We start from the raw sequence: 17,451 nt of genomic DNA on the forward strand, positions 1-17,451 counted from the left end.
TGTGTGGGGGTCAGAATGGAGGAGTCAATAGCTTTCCCCATAGAGATGCATTTTCCCATAGGGAGAATTTTCCTGTTTTAGTTTTTCCCCAATAGCTCCCAGCCCATTTTCATTGTCAGTGAAATTCATCCATCCATCCATCCATCCATCCATTCATTTCAAAGTTTCTTTTTTGGACTTCTCCTGGCACACAGCCTTTGGTCCTGTTCTTTCAGCTTTGGAGAACTGATGGGCAGACAGACAGAGTCCTGGGCCCCTTGACATAATTTTTTCTAATATTCCATGGGGTTGGGAATAATAATAATAAATTTGGAGAAACCTGTAATGCTGGAATTCTTTCCAAACACTTAGAAATAGCTTTGCTCTGGGTCACATGACTGGGAAGGAAGAGGGAAGGGCTTAGAATGAAATGGTCGGCAACATTCTGAGTCCCTGCCTGACTGTTTCTCCTATAGAGATGAATTGGGGGGGTCTTTTGGAAATCTTTTTTTCTCCACAACCAGTCATGGTTCCCAAACAGGCAGAGGGCCTCTTAACATATTTTTTCCCCACCAGTCTATTAGCTTTCAAAAAAATAAAAATAAATAAATGTTTTGCCACTGCTGATTTATATGACGCACAAGATATTCCTAAAATGCTTTTTCCAAAATTTAAAGGAATGTTTGGGAGGTTTGCCTGGAGGAACGCCTTACTTCATTTTTCACTCAGGAATCTTCAGTCCTCAGAGGAGGTTTTAATTTTCCACCATCACGTTTACACCATAAGGTTTATAATCTTTGAAGCTCAGTGCTTCAAAAGGAGATGTCTAGTCTCTAAAGCCTGTTGTTCCTCTTTTCTTAAAGATTTAAGTTTTAAATTTTTGAATTCTATGAATTGGGACCTTCAGCGTATCGAGTGAAAACCAGATCAAACTGGTGAGCCAAAAATTTATGACCCCTGAGAAAGGAAGGAAGGAAGGAAGGAAGGAAGAGGGAGGGAGGGAGGGAGGGAGGGAAGGAAGGAAGGAGGGAGGGAGGGAGGGAGGGAGATGGATATGTACATGTACCCCAGTGCCTTTAACCACTACACCAAAGTGCTCTCTTTAGTCTTATGCTAATGTAATACTCTGGGATGATGCAAATGTGACTTTGGCAAGGCAATCTGTTGGAGAACCTGGCTGATTGTGAAATGTTTACTTAAAATCAATTAATAGTCTCAGATAATGATTTTTATTGTTATACGAAGAACTGCAATAGAAGTATCATTTGCCAAAATGTGCAGAGCAGAATAATATTAGTGTGATGCCTAGATATGGGCTGGCAGCTCGAAAACCCTTGTTAGCACTGTAGAAATTAAAAGATTAAGTGCCACCTTGTGTGCCTACAATAGATATTTGTAAATGGCTGTTTATAATAGCTATTTACTCTAAACAGATTAGAAGGAGGCCAGAATAAAGAATTGAGATGTTTACAGTAATATTAATATTGCTGCAAGGCATTATGTGTCATATTTCTATACAGTAAAATTATCATTAATGCAACTAAAATCATTATTTTTCATTTCCTGAATATTCTGTGTCTTTTTAGAAAGAAAAGAACTTGGTTATTCAACTAACTGATGGCAATGCACGGCTTTGAGTGTAATATTGTTTCTGGAAGGTGATTCCCATCTTTATTTGGACAAAATTATTTCACACGTTAATTCAGTTCCAGAAAACAAATTGGCTTTGTTGGTTTTATATACATTCTTTCAAATTATTTGTCTTTTTGTTATTAAAGCTTTATTATTTTTTTAAAAGTATAATTAAAATACAAAATATAGAGTACAGAACTGATAAAATGCAAGACTAAAAAGAAATAAACTATCTATTCCTGCACTGTTTTAATTCAAATTATATGCCATTTATGTAGAGCTGAACTGTATCTGTCTCAGCCCGATCATGCCTATACAATGTACCAGTGGCACCTTTTGGGAATGGTAAAAAAAATCAAGATGGTAGCTGTGACTGTGTGTCTGAAGTCCCACCCTCTTTTTATAAGCGTTGCATTAAAAATGAGAGGGGCTTCAGATGCACGATCCAGCCAGCATTTTGACTTTTTTTTAACCCTCCCCTGCAGACTCTCCTACAGACACCTATCTCTCTTATACTTCCTTATTTCTTTACTGCACATTTTATTTTTTTTTTGTTTTCCTTTCTTTACTCTTCCACTATATTATTTTATGCTTATCTTTTATTTCGATGAAATTTTTTTAAATAAAATTTAAATTAAAAAAGAAAGGCATATACATTGTTCTAACCATTTCCAGACCGTTGCGTAATCCAAACATATTAAGAACTTCTACATTTATTATGTTATAAAGTTCAGCAGATACAAGGACTACTGGTTTAAGAGTCCTGTTTTAAGATACATAATTTTACAAGTTTGGGTGACATTTCTAAAAAAGAAAAAAGAAGAATTGATAGGGAACTGAAGTACAGAAGGTAGAGACAGTGGTAATTATTGTAATAAAGGGACATTAACAAAACCATGGTTAGGAGTGGGAGAGCATTCTTGCAGAGGTGAGCTGATTTACAGATGGGTTCTGTGTGTGTGTGTGTGTGTGTGTGTGAATAAGATGTTCAGTACAAAATGTTCTGGTCTTGGTTTCATAGAAACACTGCAAAAAGAGCAGGTGCTTCTTTTCATAAAAAAAATGGCTTTATTAAATAGTTAATGTAAGAGTTAATATGTGCCATCTTTATCCAGCAGCAGATACCAGGTTATGGCTTCCTTCTTTTCTATCAATTATGTCTCCCCCCCATTTCAATCCTCACTGCCCTCTGATGATGCAAATAAAAAAGGCTGCCATCAAAAGGAAGACAAATGAAATTAATATTCTTTCGATAATCGGCCAGCTCAATGAAAGGCCAGCGAACAGTAAAAAAATGAGCTAGCAATCAGCCCAATATAAGGATTAAATTAAATTAAACTAAACTTGAGTTTAACACAAGATAAATACTTTATGTGAAGCTTGGGGAGCATTGTGAACTGATCCTGCTTTTTAACTTGCATTCCACGCAGATTCAGACAGAGAACCGAAGGAAATGTAATCAGCACCAAGAATGTGTCTTGATGCCAACTGATCAAAAGTTGGACTCTGGGAAGTAACCCAGCAGGGACAGCATTGGCTGGCCTTGTTCAGACTTAGAAGTTCAGCAAGGATGGACTTTGTTGATTAATCTTTGGATGGGACACCACCAGGAGATCTCAAGATGGGGAAGTTGAAAAAAAAGTCTTAGAAGAAGTCAGTGGCAAACTCTTTGCATATCATTAGGAAAGAAAACTACATGGGAATGACCATATAGCCATCTGGAGTCAAAGCAGTCTTTACTTTTGTTTTTACAAGCAAAATAGTAAATTTATGGCAGTCTAACCATGGAGAAACGAACTATTTTTACATAAGATACCTGAAGGTATTTTCAGATGAACAATTGTATTAGGAAATTAGATGTATGGAGTCAGTGAAAATCATTCAAAGTCTTTTGAAGTTTCTTAGGTATTTCTCCTGGGAAGAAGTCCCTGCATTCATTTCATATTTCATTAAGGCAGCATTTCTCAACCTTGGCAATTCTAAGATGTGTGGACTTCATCTCCCAGAATTCCCCAGCCAGCCTCAGAATAGGAGGTAGAAAAAGACAAGCTGCATTCACAGAGGGAAGAATATATTTGAGAAATGTGAGACAGAGTTTGGCACAAAATCACCAAGGGGTCATATATCCCTCAAGCTGGCCAACCACAGCGGGAAGGAACTCTAGCCCTCCGGCCCTTCTTTGTGGGCTTCTCAGATGCATCTGGTTGACCACTTGACTCAATTAGATGGGTTTTGGAAAGATCCAGCAGGGTTTATTTTCTGGTCTTACAATCAAGTTAGTGGCACCCTGCAGAGCGGGGTTTCTCAACCAGGGTTCCGTGGCACCCTCGCGTTCCATGAGAGGTCGCTAGGGGTTCCCTGGGAGATCACAATTTATTTAAAAAGTCATTTGGAATTCGGCCAACTTCACATAAAAGAGGAAAGTTTCATTCTTTATTTTCAGTATAAGAGCACTGTTAATGAATATATACCATCTTACACATGACACAAAGATAATAATTTTGTAACATCTGGCCTATGTCTGAGCCTGAATGTGCAGGGGTTCCCTGAGTCCTGAAAAATATTTCAAGGGTTCCTCCAGGGTCAAAAGGTTGAGAAAGGCTGCTGTAGAGACTATAGACAGAGTTTGAACAGAATCCATGCCATGTTCTTCCCCAGTTCTCACCTATGGCAGGTAGCCACCATATTGCTTCTGAATGTTCCAACTTTTAATTATAATGATCGGACTGCTGTCATTTCATTTCATTCTGGCAAGAAGTCAAGGCAGATTACAAAATTTAAACCTAAATGAAACGTAATAGTGTAATGAAGACTAAAATCCATGAAGAATTAAAAGCACGATCAAAGAGAATGGCTTAGGAGGGAGTACAGGCCAAATTTAATTCCCAAGAGAGGGAAGGAAGTGATTGGACTAGGATGGAAGAGACCAGATTCAAATCCAGGGATATCTGGAGGGTCAAAAAAGTCAAGATGGTGGCCATAACCATTGTGATTGAAACCCCACCCCTTTTTTACACGTGTTACTTATGCAAAGCATCTAAAAAAGGGGCAGGGCTTTGATTACATGGCTGTGGCTGCCATCTTTTTTTCTTTTGTTTGACACCCCACGCAGACATCCCTCTTCAAATCTCTGTTGAGCGATACTAAATCTCAGCCTATCCTGTCTCTCAGAGTCGTGGTGAGAAGAAATGATGGGGTGAAAGAATTTTTTATTTTCTTGATTTGCTTTATCTCGTACCTTTCTACTTAAGTGAAGACTGGAGGTGGCTAACAACGATCAAAACGCAGAATACAAAACCGCACGTGAAAGGGGAAAATAAACTCAATTAAAAATAATAATAAAATGCAGCCTGGTGATAAAGATGTCCTGGAGACCAGTAAAGGGCTGTAAAATGCATGCATGCATGCGTATCTATATACGTAAATACAGATGCCAGGTTTGGCCATAACATATGCTCGTTGGAAGAGAATTGGGGGATGCGTTTCAGCTGGCAAGATCACAATTGCTACTGAGAGCCAGTAAAGGCTCCCTCCATGGCTGCTTTTGCTGCAGCTAAGCGGCTGGTTCCAGCGAGCTTAGAACCAGGAGGCAGAGTGGTGGCGATGATGCCAATGTTGCAAGTTGCCTTCTGAGGGGGCAAAGCTGCCCCCTCAAATCTTTCAAGCTGGATCTGCCGGGAGGTGACCCAGGCCCCTTCGTACGTGCCAAACATGTCCTGGGCTGTGCTTCCCCCTCCCCTGGTCCAGCAGTGATTTTGCTGGATGACTCATCTGCCTTTTGTTGCTTCCCATATAGATGAACCAGTCAATGCTTATTCTGGATTCAACGAGCATCTGTCATTATCAACTTGGAAGCCGTTTCAGAAAAACAGCCACCGCCAAGACAACATCTGCATACTTATTCTAAGATGCAGCCCTAGGTTCCCTGTTAAATAAACTACAGTCACAGTTGGAGCTGACCCAGAACAAGCATCGCTGAGATCAAAGAGGGGACGAAGATGTCTTCCAGAAATGGCTATGCTTGCTTCCACATTTAAAGAAGCTTTACAAAATACTTTAGGATCAATGCTGCAGAAGTTAAAAGCAAAGCTATTCACGGCCAGGCATAGATTCAGAAGCCGGCTCTCTGCAGCGATGATACTAAGGTTTCTGGAAGCTTTGGATCATGCAGATGAGTGGTGCATGGTTACCTGCACAAGACCTCCAGTTTTTCCTTCTTCATGTATGTGGTCCCTTGGAGTTGAAAATGACTTGATGGCACATAACCAATCAAGCAATCAAAGAGGACCATCATTGGGGCATTTCTATGCTAGAGTTTTCCATAGGCACACCAACAGGTCTTAGACAGGACGTGCATTTTCCGGTGTCAAGTTTCCCTCCCTCCCTCCTTCCCTCCCTCCCTTCCTTTCTTTTTCCTGATCTTCAGCCAGCAAACATAGAATTTCTGCCGATGCTTTGGTTTCATATGTTTTCCCCAGGAACTGTCATTTCGTCATAACAGTAGCGATTACTCAGAGGTTTCTCACCATTTGAGGCCTCAGTAAATGAGAATCCCAGTAACTGTTACACAAGGGAATTGTGCATCTTGAGTGTGTGTCAATGTGTTGAAAGAAATTCCCAACTGATGTGATGCAGGCAACAGTATATAAGCTTGCAAGATAGCCTCTAGATTAGAGATCTTAGCTTGCATAGAATAGCATTGACATGCTTAGATTAGAACTGGAGTTTTGAAGCCCTTGTGGCACATTGGCCAAAATATGCCAGAACTGGCTAGGATTGTTCTTGAAGTTAGCTTGTTGTGGCACAAAGATGATTAAGGCTGTTAACCTGCAGTCCTTGTCCTCTATCCTATTAAAAAGTATTATGTGAAATCCTCAACTGATCAAAGCCACAATGGGTGGTGAAGGTCAATAGCTCTGGGCTCATCTGGTGACAACCTCAGCATTCAGAAGATCACGGCTTACAATGTAAGAGGAGTAAACGGTAAAGAGTTTCAATGAACTAATGAAATGAAAGAAAGGGAGCTAGATGTGTGTGGGGGTGTGTCTGAAACTACCAAAAAACTTGAAAGCATAGGTGTAATTAATTCATTCTTTGGCAAGTCATTGATAAATGTATGAAGCTGTGGAGGTTTCCTCTATGTTTGTTGATTTGAAGGTTTCTTGCTGAGTGAGATAAGAGTGATATATGATGGAAGTTAAGTATACGTAAGAAAAAATGGAATGCTTAGTGGTTCAATGTTTAGAAGAGAATAAGAAAATGATGAATAACCTCCCTTAGCTGTTTAATGTGTTGTTGTTTATTCGTTTAGTCGCTTCCGACTCTTCGTGACTTCATGGACCAGCCCACGCCAGAGCTGCCTGTCGGTCGTCAACACCCCCAGCTCCCCCAGGGACGAGTCCGTCACCTCTAGAATATCATCCATCCACCTTGCCCTTGGTCGGCCCCTCTTCCTTTTGCCCTCCACTCTCCCTAGCATCAGCATCTTCTCCAGGGTGTCCTGTCTTCTCATTACGTGGCCAAAGTATTAGTTTTGCCTTTAATACCATTCCCTCAAGTGAGCAGTCTGGCTTGATTTCCTGGAGGATGGACTGGTTGGATCTTCTTGCAGTCCAAGGCACTCTCAGGATTTTCCTCCAACACCACAGTTCCAAAGCATCGATCTTCCTTCGCTCAGCCTTCCTTATGGTCCAGCTCTCGCAGCCATATGTTACTACGGGGAACACCATTGCTTTAACTATGCGGACCTTTGTTGTCAGTGTGATGTCTCTGCTCTTAACTATTTTATCGAGATTGGTCATTGCTCTTCTCCCAAGGATTAAGCGTCTTCTGATTTCCTGACTGCAGTCAGCATCTGCAGTAATCTTTGCACCTAGGAATACAAAGTCTTTCACTGCTTCTACATTTTCTCCCTCTATTTGCCAGTTATCAATCAAGCTGGTTGCCATAATCTTGGTTTTTTTGAGGTTTAGCTGCAAACCAGCTTTTGCACTTTCTTCTTTCACCTTCATCATAAGGCTCCTCAGTTCCTCTTCACTTTCAGCCATCAAAGTGGTATCATCTGCATATCTGAGATTGTTCATGTTTCTTCCAGAGATTTTAACTCCAGCCTTGGATTCCTCAAGCCCAGCTTGTCGCATGATGTGTTCTGCGTACAAGTTGGATAGGTAGGGTGAGAGTATACAGCCCTGCCGTACTCCTTTCCCAATCTTAAACCAGTCCGTTCTTCCGTGGTCTGTTCTTACTGTTGCTACTTGGTCGTTATACAGATTCTTCAGGAGGCAGACAAGATGACTTGGTATCCCCATACCACTAAGAACTTGCCACAATTTGTTATGGTCCACACAGTCAAAGGCTTTAGAATAGTCAATAAAACAGAAATAGATGTTTTTCTGAAACTCCCTGGCTTTTTCCATTATCCAGCGGATATTGGCAATTTGGTCCCTACTTCCTCTGCCTTTTCTAAACCCAGCTTGTACATCTGGCAATTCTTGCTCCATGAACTGCTGAAGTCTACCTTGCAGGATCTTGAGCATTACCTTACTGGCATGTGAAATGAGTGCCACTGTTCGATAGTTTGAACATTCTTTAGTGTTCCCCTTTTTTGGTATGGGGATATAAGTTGATTTTTTCCAGTCTGATGGCCATTCTTGTGTTTTCCAAATTTGCTGGCATATAGCATGCATTACTTTGACAGCATCATCTTGCAAGATTTTGAACAGTTCAGCTGGGATGCCATCGTCTCCTGCTGCCTTGTTATTAGCAATGCTTCTTAAGGCCCATTCAACCACACTCTTCAGGATGTCTGGCTCTAGCTCACTGACCACACCGTCAAAGCTATCCCCGATATTGTTATCCTTCCTATACAGGTCTTCTGTATATTCTTGCCACCTTTTCTTGATCTCTTCTTCTTCTGTTAGGCCCTTGCCATCTTTGTTTTTGATCATACCCATTTTTGCCTGGAATTTACCTCCAATGTTTCTAATTTTCTGGAAGAGGTCTCTTGTCCTTCCTATTCTATTGCCTTCTTCCACTTCCGCACATTGCTTGTTTAAAAATAATTCCTTATCTCTTCTGGCTAACCTCTGGAATTTTGCATTTAATTGGGCATATCTCCCCCTATCACTGTTGCCTTTTGCTTTCCTTCTTTCTTGGGCTACTTCTAGTGTCTCAGCAGACAGCCATTTTGCCTTCTTGGTTTTCTCTTTCTTTGGGATGTATTTTGTTGCCGCCTCCTGAACAACGTTGCAAACTTCTGTCCATAGTTTTTCCGGGACCCCATCTACTAAGTCCAGTCCCTTAAATCTATTCTTCACCTCCACTGCATATTCCTTAGGAATATTAGTGAGCTCATATCTAGCTGATCTGTGGGTCTTCCCTAATCTCTTTAGTCTGATCCTAAATTGTGCAAGAAGACGTTTGTGATCTGAACTACAGTCAGCTCCAGGTCTTGTTTTTACCGACTGTACAGATGTCCGCCACCTTTGGCTGCAAAGGATGTAATCAATCTGATTTCGGTGTTGTCCATCTGGTGAAGTCCATGTATAAAGCCGTCTCTTAGGTTGTTGGAAGAGAGTGTTTGTTATGCAGAGTGAATTGTCTTGGCAAAATTCTATCAGCCTATGTCCTGCTTCATTTTGTTCTCCCAGGCCATGCTTACCTGTAATTCCAGGTGTCATTTGACTGCCCACCTTAGCATTCCAGTCTCCCGTGATGAAAATAACATCTCTTTTAGGCGTGTTGTCCAGTAGGTGCTGCAGATCCTCGTAGAACTGCTCTACTTCAGCTTCTTGGGGCGTATGTTTGGATCACTGTGATGTTGGATGGCTTGCCCTGAATTCGAATTGAGATCATTCTGTCATTTTTTGGGTTGTATCCAAGCACTGCTTTAGCCACTTTACTATTAATTATGAAGGCTACTCCATTTCTTCTGTGGTCCTCTTGTCCGCAGTAGTAGATCTGGTGGTCATTTGATGTGAAGTGGCCCATTCCAGTCCATTTCAGTTCACTGACGCCCAGAATGTCTATCTTTAATCTGGACATCTCACCAATAACCACATCCAATTTGCCCTGGCTCATAGATCTTACATTCCAGGTTCCAATGGTGTGTCGATCCTTAGAACATCGGATTCGCCGTTCACCACCAGCACCGTCGGCCGCTAGCCGTCCTTTCGGCTTTGAGCTAGCTGCGTCATCACGTCTGGGGCTAGTTGAACTCATCCTCCATTCCTCCCCAGTAGCATTTTGGCCATCTTCCGACCTGGGGGTCTCATCTTCCGATCGTATACCGACATATCTCTGGTTGTACTGATCCATTTAGTTTTCAGGGCAAGAATACTGGGGTGGGTTGCCATTACCTTCCCCAGGGATCGCATTTAGTCTGACCTCTTTGTCATGACCTTCCCGTCTTGGGTAGCCCTTCACGGTTTAGCTCATGGCATCATTGAGGTGCTCAAGCTCCAGCACCACGACAAGGTAACGATCCTTTTCTGAAGGCTGTTTAATGTATTTGTGAATAAAACTATAAGTAATATTTGTGATGGCAGTTGAGGTCTGTTGATCAGGGACATGCAGCTATGTGTATCTTTCTATGCAGATTGTTTATTGATTGATCATGTTTGATAATGCTGTGCTATAGGCTGAGAACCTGGATAATCTGCAGTGAATATTAGTGGGATTGTATGATGCAACGAGCTGTGTTAAAACATCACAGAAAATAAGTTGTGTTGGACTGGGGAAATGGATTGAATGACTGTAAGTTATGCAGAAATGAAGAAAAACATGAGCAAGTAGATGAGTTTGGATAGCATGGTAGAATATTTACTGAAGACAAGAAAAAGGGTGAGGATATTTTACCACATGCAAATGCTGCAGGTGGGTAAGAATGAGAGTTTGTCAGAACGTGATAATTTAAGATAACCAAACCAAGATCCCACTCCATGATACCCAAATGCCTGGTGAAAAAACCCCAGGTCTTAACCTGGTTTTAACCACTTTCTAAATGCCTTAGGATAGGGGTCCTTTCTTCTCCTAGAAAACCCCAGGCTAATTTACATTACTATAATAGGAAATAATAAGTTACAGAGAGAAGGGCAGAACTAACAAACTGCAAAATTACTTGTGATCCCAATTCTCTTTTATTGGGAAAGGGAGGCAGAAACTCTTAGGAGCCCTGCAGCCTGGATTCCTAATGTCTGCATGCTACAAGCAATGCTTCGTCTATCATTAATTGAGGACTCAGCCAATGGGGCTGACGCCCCCCCCCCCCATGGGGGGAGGCTTCAACTTTGGAGGAGATGGGCTGCACGTGGTCAAAAGAAGAGATCTGGACTCTAGCTCATTATAAACTGGGTTTAGATCCATTCAACATTTACAGTATGTATCATGGTCTAATAATGGGCTTGCCCCACTGTGTAACTGTATGTGGGAAAGACCTTGGGAGATGGAGCGAAGGGACGATGCCAAGGGAAAGGTCAGATAAGAGGGGGCTTAGCCCACAGCTGCATAATGGATGGGGAAAGAGGCTCAGAAGGGACCCTCCCTAGTTTCTCAGGCTGTAAAAGAGACGGCAGGAGATCTGTACTGTCAGACTTGCAAGATTCTATCAATGTAGCCTTACAATAAAGTAGAATTAGCTCATCTAGTTGTGATTCCTATCTGGTTTACTCCACGAGGCTGACAACTGTGACCTTTCCCAACTCTTGCAAAGAAACAAAGGAGATGGGTCAATATTAATCATAATTATTTTGGGCAGATGGCAGGGAGAGGCGGCTGGAAATGTTCATGGTTCGCCGTGTAACCTTCTGGTCCCTTCACTTTTAGCTGCTGTTTGTTCGTCGTTTGGAAATGTTCTGGCAAAGTGAGAAAAGCTGTTTGCACAAAGCTGTAGTTAAGATGGTCTGTTTAATGTGTTATTATGCAAAAATGTTCCAAACAATTAAGAAAGCTTTCGGTGGAAACGGAAATCTGTTCCCATTGGCATAAATCTCTTTGTTGTGGTCTGTAAAATATGTTATGGGGAATAAAAACTGCCATTCGTTGCCATTCCTTCCCGTTCCTGCTCAAAGATACCTCTAAGTGGCATCGTTTCTCTTTTAACCTTGTAAGCTGCCCAGAGTCAAGTGTTTGAGGTGGGCAGCTATAGAAATCAAGTAAGTAAGTAAGTGGTTGTTGAGTGGTACCAGGGCATCCCTTAACTCAAGGGTAGGCCATTCTGGGGGCCAGGGACACAAATGACCCCAAAGCAGAGCCACCAACCATGTTGTCATTGTTAGGGATGACAGAACTGTCATGCAGGTCCAAAAAAGGCTTCACATAGTTTTAAAGAAGTTTAAAGATGAACTACAACCAGATGAGCTAATTCTACTTTATTGTAAAGCTACATTGACAGCATCTTGCAAGTCTGAAAGTACAAATCTCCTGCCATCTCTTTTACAGCCCAGGAAACTAGGGAGGGTCCCTTCTGAGCCTCTTTTTCCCCCCATTAGGCAGCTGAGGGCTATGCTGCCTCTTATCTGGCCTTTCCCTAGACAGCATTTCTTCTTACTTCACATCTTCCAAAATAGAAATGTGCAGCTCTGCTCACATATATGACATTTAATTAATTAATTAATTAATTTTTACCCCACCTTTATTATTATTATTATTATTATTATTATTTTTTATTTGTTTAATTTATATCACCGCCCATCTCCCCCCAATGGGGGACTCTGGCCGGTTTACAATAAAAGATAATAAAAAAGTATAAACCTAAAATTACAATCTAGGAGTATAAATAGAATAAATAGATATAAAACCCAAGAGGAGCTGGAATCCCAATCGGTAGGGCTTGCTATGGTGCCAACCATCCCCAGGTGGAGCTGTTACCTTTCCCATCCCAAACAAGGTGGCAGAACCAGGTCTTCAAATTCTTCTGGAAGGCCCGGAGCAAGGAAACCTGTCTCAGTTCCAGAGGCAAGATGTTCCACAGGGCGGGCACCACTGCCGAGAAGGCCCGCCTCCTGGACCCCGCTAGATGGAATTCCTTTACTGATGGGGTCCATAGCATGCCCCCTCTGCCCGGCCGGGTGGGGCAGGTCAATGTTATGGGGTCCAAAAAAGTCTTCACGTCGTTTTAAAGAACTATTATTATTTTTATATATAGCCTCATGCCACTCACCTTGGCCTGAGCAACCCCCTCCCCACAATTATCGCATTGTGGTCACAATAGTCAAGCCTTGTTGCATTAGACTGTTGATACAGCTTGGATCACACTTTGTAACTGCTTGACTTCAGGATGCATGGAAAATGTTGCCTCCCTGCATCCTAAGGCCCCAGCTAGGTAGGTCACAAACCACGGGAACAGTTTTGACAATGGTCCTTTTCAGTCCAAGAAACTTGCAGAACCCTTCTACAGTGGAACAGGCTTTTCCCAGGTTGGGGAAATCAAAGAACAGGACCGGTAGCTCAGAAAGGTTGTGGGGGTGGGGTGGGAGATTGCATAAGGTAAGTAAGGGGAATCCTTTTTTATGTATCTATTTATTTTAAAGTATTTTTAATCCAAATTTCAGTTCAAATGCTTCTCAGGTGAATTTATCTCTGCCTCTCATACATACCATTCTCCCTAAACACAAGTATTTATTGTGTATGAGCTTGCTGAGCCACTTCAATGCTCAGGAAATGTGCTGGAAACTTATTCTCGTCTTAAAAGTTGAAGGCCATTTCAGCAAAGACTGAGATAATCCAGGAAAGACTGAAGATCAACATTTCAAATATAAGTATTTTGTCTAAATATCAAGATTTATTACTGCATTGAATTCAAGTGCTAAATTTTCATGGTGGGCACATAGAATCCTGATATAAATTTATGGATGCTGTTCCTTAAATCCCATCAAATTTATGTAGCCAGTCTCATAAAACTAACCGCATAAAAAGAGAAAAATCCAAATTCAATGCTCTGCATAACTGCAACTAAAACATTTTTCTTTAGCAGCTTTGGTTTGTTTAAATTCAAAGTCATTCTGTGAGTGCCTCTTTTTAACTGGGGACATTGCATCAGTTTCTGTTAGCCTGTGAGCCCTAATTAGGTGATTTGCATGCAGCACTGTTCAATAGATAGTATACTGAAAGGTATTTTTATTTGCTATTTATTTGTTTATTTATTTGTCATATTTCTCTACTGCCCATATCGCATGCAACAACCCTGGGCAGCTTATAGATGATAAAATGACAGATCACTAAAAACACCACAATATAATATAAATATAAATATAAGTATAAATATAAATACAGATAAATACAGATACAAATATAAAAATACAAAATATAAAATATAAAAATCAAAATGGCAATAAGATCTGTGCACATATGAATATATTTAAATACTATATATGCCATAGCATTTAGCATTTGGAAGCATCTCATGATGGCATGCAAAGGAATTAGCTACTGAGAACAGATCCTTTATGGTGTATTTTTACTGGCTGACATTTAAGAGCAGAAAACTTGGTGACATGATCTTGAAGTCTACCAAAACTAAGGATGAGGAGAAATGAAAAAAAAAAAGCCAGCTTGAGCTTCTGATGTGAATCTACTGTCCCTTTGCATGCAAACTTATGTCCCATTCCAACATGGGTTCCATTGTAAAGCCAGATGTGGATGTCAGAATTCTGCAGTGTGGATTTTGTTCTATATGCTTTGCTTCCTGACTTGCAGAGAGAAAAATTGGAAGGTCATCAATAACAGTTGGTGTAGACCATGAATTTGCAGGCTACTTCTGCGCATACTTCTTTTGGTCACTAGGAAGTGATTCTAAGCTATTCTTGCTGGAAAGATGATTACCTATTCTTACATTAGATGATAGAAATGGAGTAAATGCATTTTTCCATACTGAGATGCTGATTTGTACGGTTGGGAAAAGTTGGATCTAAAAAATTTGTCCTCTGCTTCCCCCCAACATTCCCAGTTATGACTTTTCAAGTGGAGGTGACACAATGCAATTAATTTAGCCCATATATTATTGTTTTCCAATTATCAAGATACATTTAAAAATAAAAGAGGTCAGCTTTTAATGAGTGGAATTTGGTAGTGCTTGAAAAGGAAGGGATGTTGACCACAGTTGGTTTCAGCTCCATCTTCTTACTTCTTCCTTGTTCTCTCTCCAGATTTACCAAGATGAAGACAGCCACCAACATCTACATCTTCAACTTGGCCTTAGCTGACACATTGTGCCTCATGACCTTACCTTTTCAAGGCACGGATACCTTCTTGGGCTCCTGGCCATTTGGAAATGCCCTCTGCAAGATTGCTATCTCCATTGATTATTACAACATGTTCACCAGCACCTTCACCCTGACTATGATGAGCGTGGACCGCTATATTGCCATTTGCCACCCCATCAAGGCACTGGACATCCGTACTCCCCACAAGGCCAAAGTAGTTAATGTTGGCATTTGGGCATTAGCTTCTGTTTTTGGCATCCCGGTCATGGTGATGGGCTCAACAGAGAAGGAAAATGATGGTGAGAAACATGAAACTCAGAATGTTGGGTGGGCTGTCTTTAATCAACAAAAACCTATGAACTTAGTTCTGAATTTGGTCCAGGTTTCCGTAGCCATGCCTAACATACCTGAGGCAAAATACTAAAATGTCCATTAATCTTAGCTCAGTCAATAGATACAAAAGATTACAGTCACAGCTAAAAGTCTAATAATAACAAGGTGGACTGAACTTTCTGCTACTTGTGTAGATAAATAAGCACATATCTAATTATTCAAAAAAATATCTTTTGGAATTTCAATTCTTTTTTTTCACACAAAGAAAACCCTCCCTCCCTCCCTCCCTAGCTATTTTCATCATGTGCCTGAAAGACACACAGGGGCCATGTGCTCTTTCCAGACTGTTTGTCAAGTGTGAAATAACACTGACTAATCTTGAGCTTATACAAGTCTGGCTGCAGTTTTAATACCACCCTTGACATATCACCCAGGTTTCCAGCAGGATTTGGAGAATTAAGGGGATAGAGGAAGTCAGTTCTGGTGCTCTTATAAAGCCCAAAGCTTTGTAGATAAAAGTCTACAGAGGATTAGGCCTTGGGTGGGATATTAGCTAAACATCATCCACATGTAACTCAGAAGTAGTTCTCTTTCAAATCAGGAAGGGACAGTGACATCTACAGCAAGCCACAGATAACCAAAAACGATGACATGTATGCAATGATGTCATTGCACCAACCCTGCCCTTATATACTTGTGCCCCAACATCTGATGCAAGTATGGAAGTCATGTGAGGAAGTCATGATACCTCACACCTGTTCTGTCATGTGTTCCCTGCGCTTCGCCCCCCAGTAGCCACTGGTGACAGAGATTCCTGGAGGTTGGGGAATAAATAATAACAGCATCTTTGTGTCATTGCACAACAAGCTCCACTTCTTCACAACTTCATCCTGAGGTTGCACCCTGCAAAAACATGATGGATCTTGCCGTGCGATGATGTCATGCTGCTTTCATGATGTTGATGGTCTGGCAGATGCTTATGGCTGTGAGTAGACTGCAAGTAGAATTGCTTCCAGAGGCATCTGCAACGGATAGTGCCACAATCTGCACGTGAACGAAAGAGGGAGGGGGGCTTCAACTGCAATGCCACTACTGCAGATTTTGAGTCCCCCCCCATGGGTCCCCATAATTGCTTCCTACTGAACTTTATAGGCATACTGTCTTTAAAGAGAAGGCTTACATGCAGCCACCATAATTAGCCTTTGTAAGACTTGTCCTCCATGAAGGTTCTTCCTCCTTCCTCTTTGAATAATGCTACTGCTAAGGTTGATCTAGGGCCCAAGCAGAGCTCACATAAGAGATTAGCATTCATGGGCTGACGCAAGATAGGAAAGGCAGGGCAGGCAAGATGGAGTGGAGGATGATCCACAAGACAAGAGTCAAAGGGTTGATAGCCCTGCTGGCAGATCTGGCATTTGCTTTGGTGTTGCATTTTGCTTCTCAGAAACCAAGGATGAGAAAGGCAATAAGAGAAAAGTTGGTGCTCCACTACTGAAGAAACAGCACCATCCCTTCCAAGTATTCATTTGTGTTTCTTTGCCCCTGCAGAAATTGACTGCCTCATTAGACTTCCAGAACCTGAGGATTACTGGGAACCCATTTTTGGAATCTGCATATTTCTTTTCTCCTTCATGATCCCTGTGGTGGTGATCACTATCTGCTACAGCCTAATGATCAGGCGCCTGAAGAACGTCCGGGTCCTCTCTGGATCAAAGGAGAAGGACAGGAACCTCCGGCGCATCGCTAGGTTGGTCCTTGTAGTGGTGGCTGTCTTCATTATCTGCTGGACCCCAGTCCATATCTTTGTCCTGGTCCGAAGTCTTGGGGCCAAGGCCGATAATGAGTTAAGTTTATCCATCCTGTACTTCTGCACCGCACTGGGCTATGCCAACAGCTGCCTGAACCCTGTCCTCTACGCTTTCCTAGATGAGAACTTCAAGACATGCTTCAAGAAATTCTGTTTCCCGTCAGCCTTTAGGAAAGAGCTGCAGATGTCCAACCGCATGTGTAGCATTGCCAAGGATGTGGCATATGCCTGCAAGAACTCCGACGGGACTAACAATCCAGCATGACTAGGCGTGGAGCTCCCCATGGTTCCCGTCAGTCAGCAGAGCCCAACAACACCCACATCAGAGCTAACGCAGATAACAGCTCTTTGAAGGGCAAGTGTCTTGACCCAGAAATGGAGACCCATGGGAAGCTGGAACATTTTAAAGCCTCACTCCCATTGTTCAGCAAAGTGAGTCAGTGGGAAGCCGAATTCATCGCTGCTTCTTCAACGATTGTATTTGGGTTTTAACTCCTGGGA

At 41.7% G+C, this 17,451-nt stretch overlaps 1 protein-coding gene across 1 annotated transcript in view; it reads left to right on the forward strand.

Moving 5' to 3' along the window:
• OPRL1 (opioid related nociceptin receptor 1) overlaps positions 1–17,243 on the forward strand; it is a 38,045-nt gene extending 20,802 nt beyond the window's left edge. The window contains exons 2-3 of the mRNA XM_063300036.1: positions 14,754–15,109; positions 16,692–17,243. Of these exons, the coding sequence (XP_063156106.1) occupies positions 14,754–15,109; positions 16,692–17,215 (880 nt within the window). The 3' untranslated portion in view covers positions 17,216–17,243. The remainder of the gene's footprint in view (positions 1–14,753; positions 15,110–16,691) is intronic.
• The last annotated feature ends 208 nt before the right edge of the window (positions 17,244–17,451 follow it).

Source organism: Candoia aspera, chromosome 3, assembly GCF_035149785.1.
Source record: "Candoia aspera isolate rCanAsp1 chromosome 3, rCanAsp1.hap2, whole genome shotgun sequence".
Taxonomy (NCBI): domain Eukaryota; kingdom Metazoa; phylum Chordata; class Lepidosauria; order Squamata; family Boidae; genus Candoia; species Candoia aspera.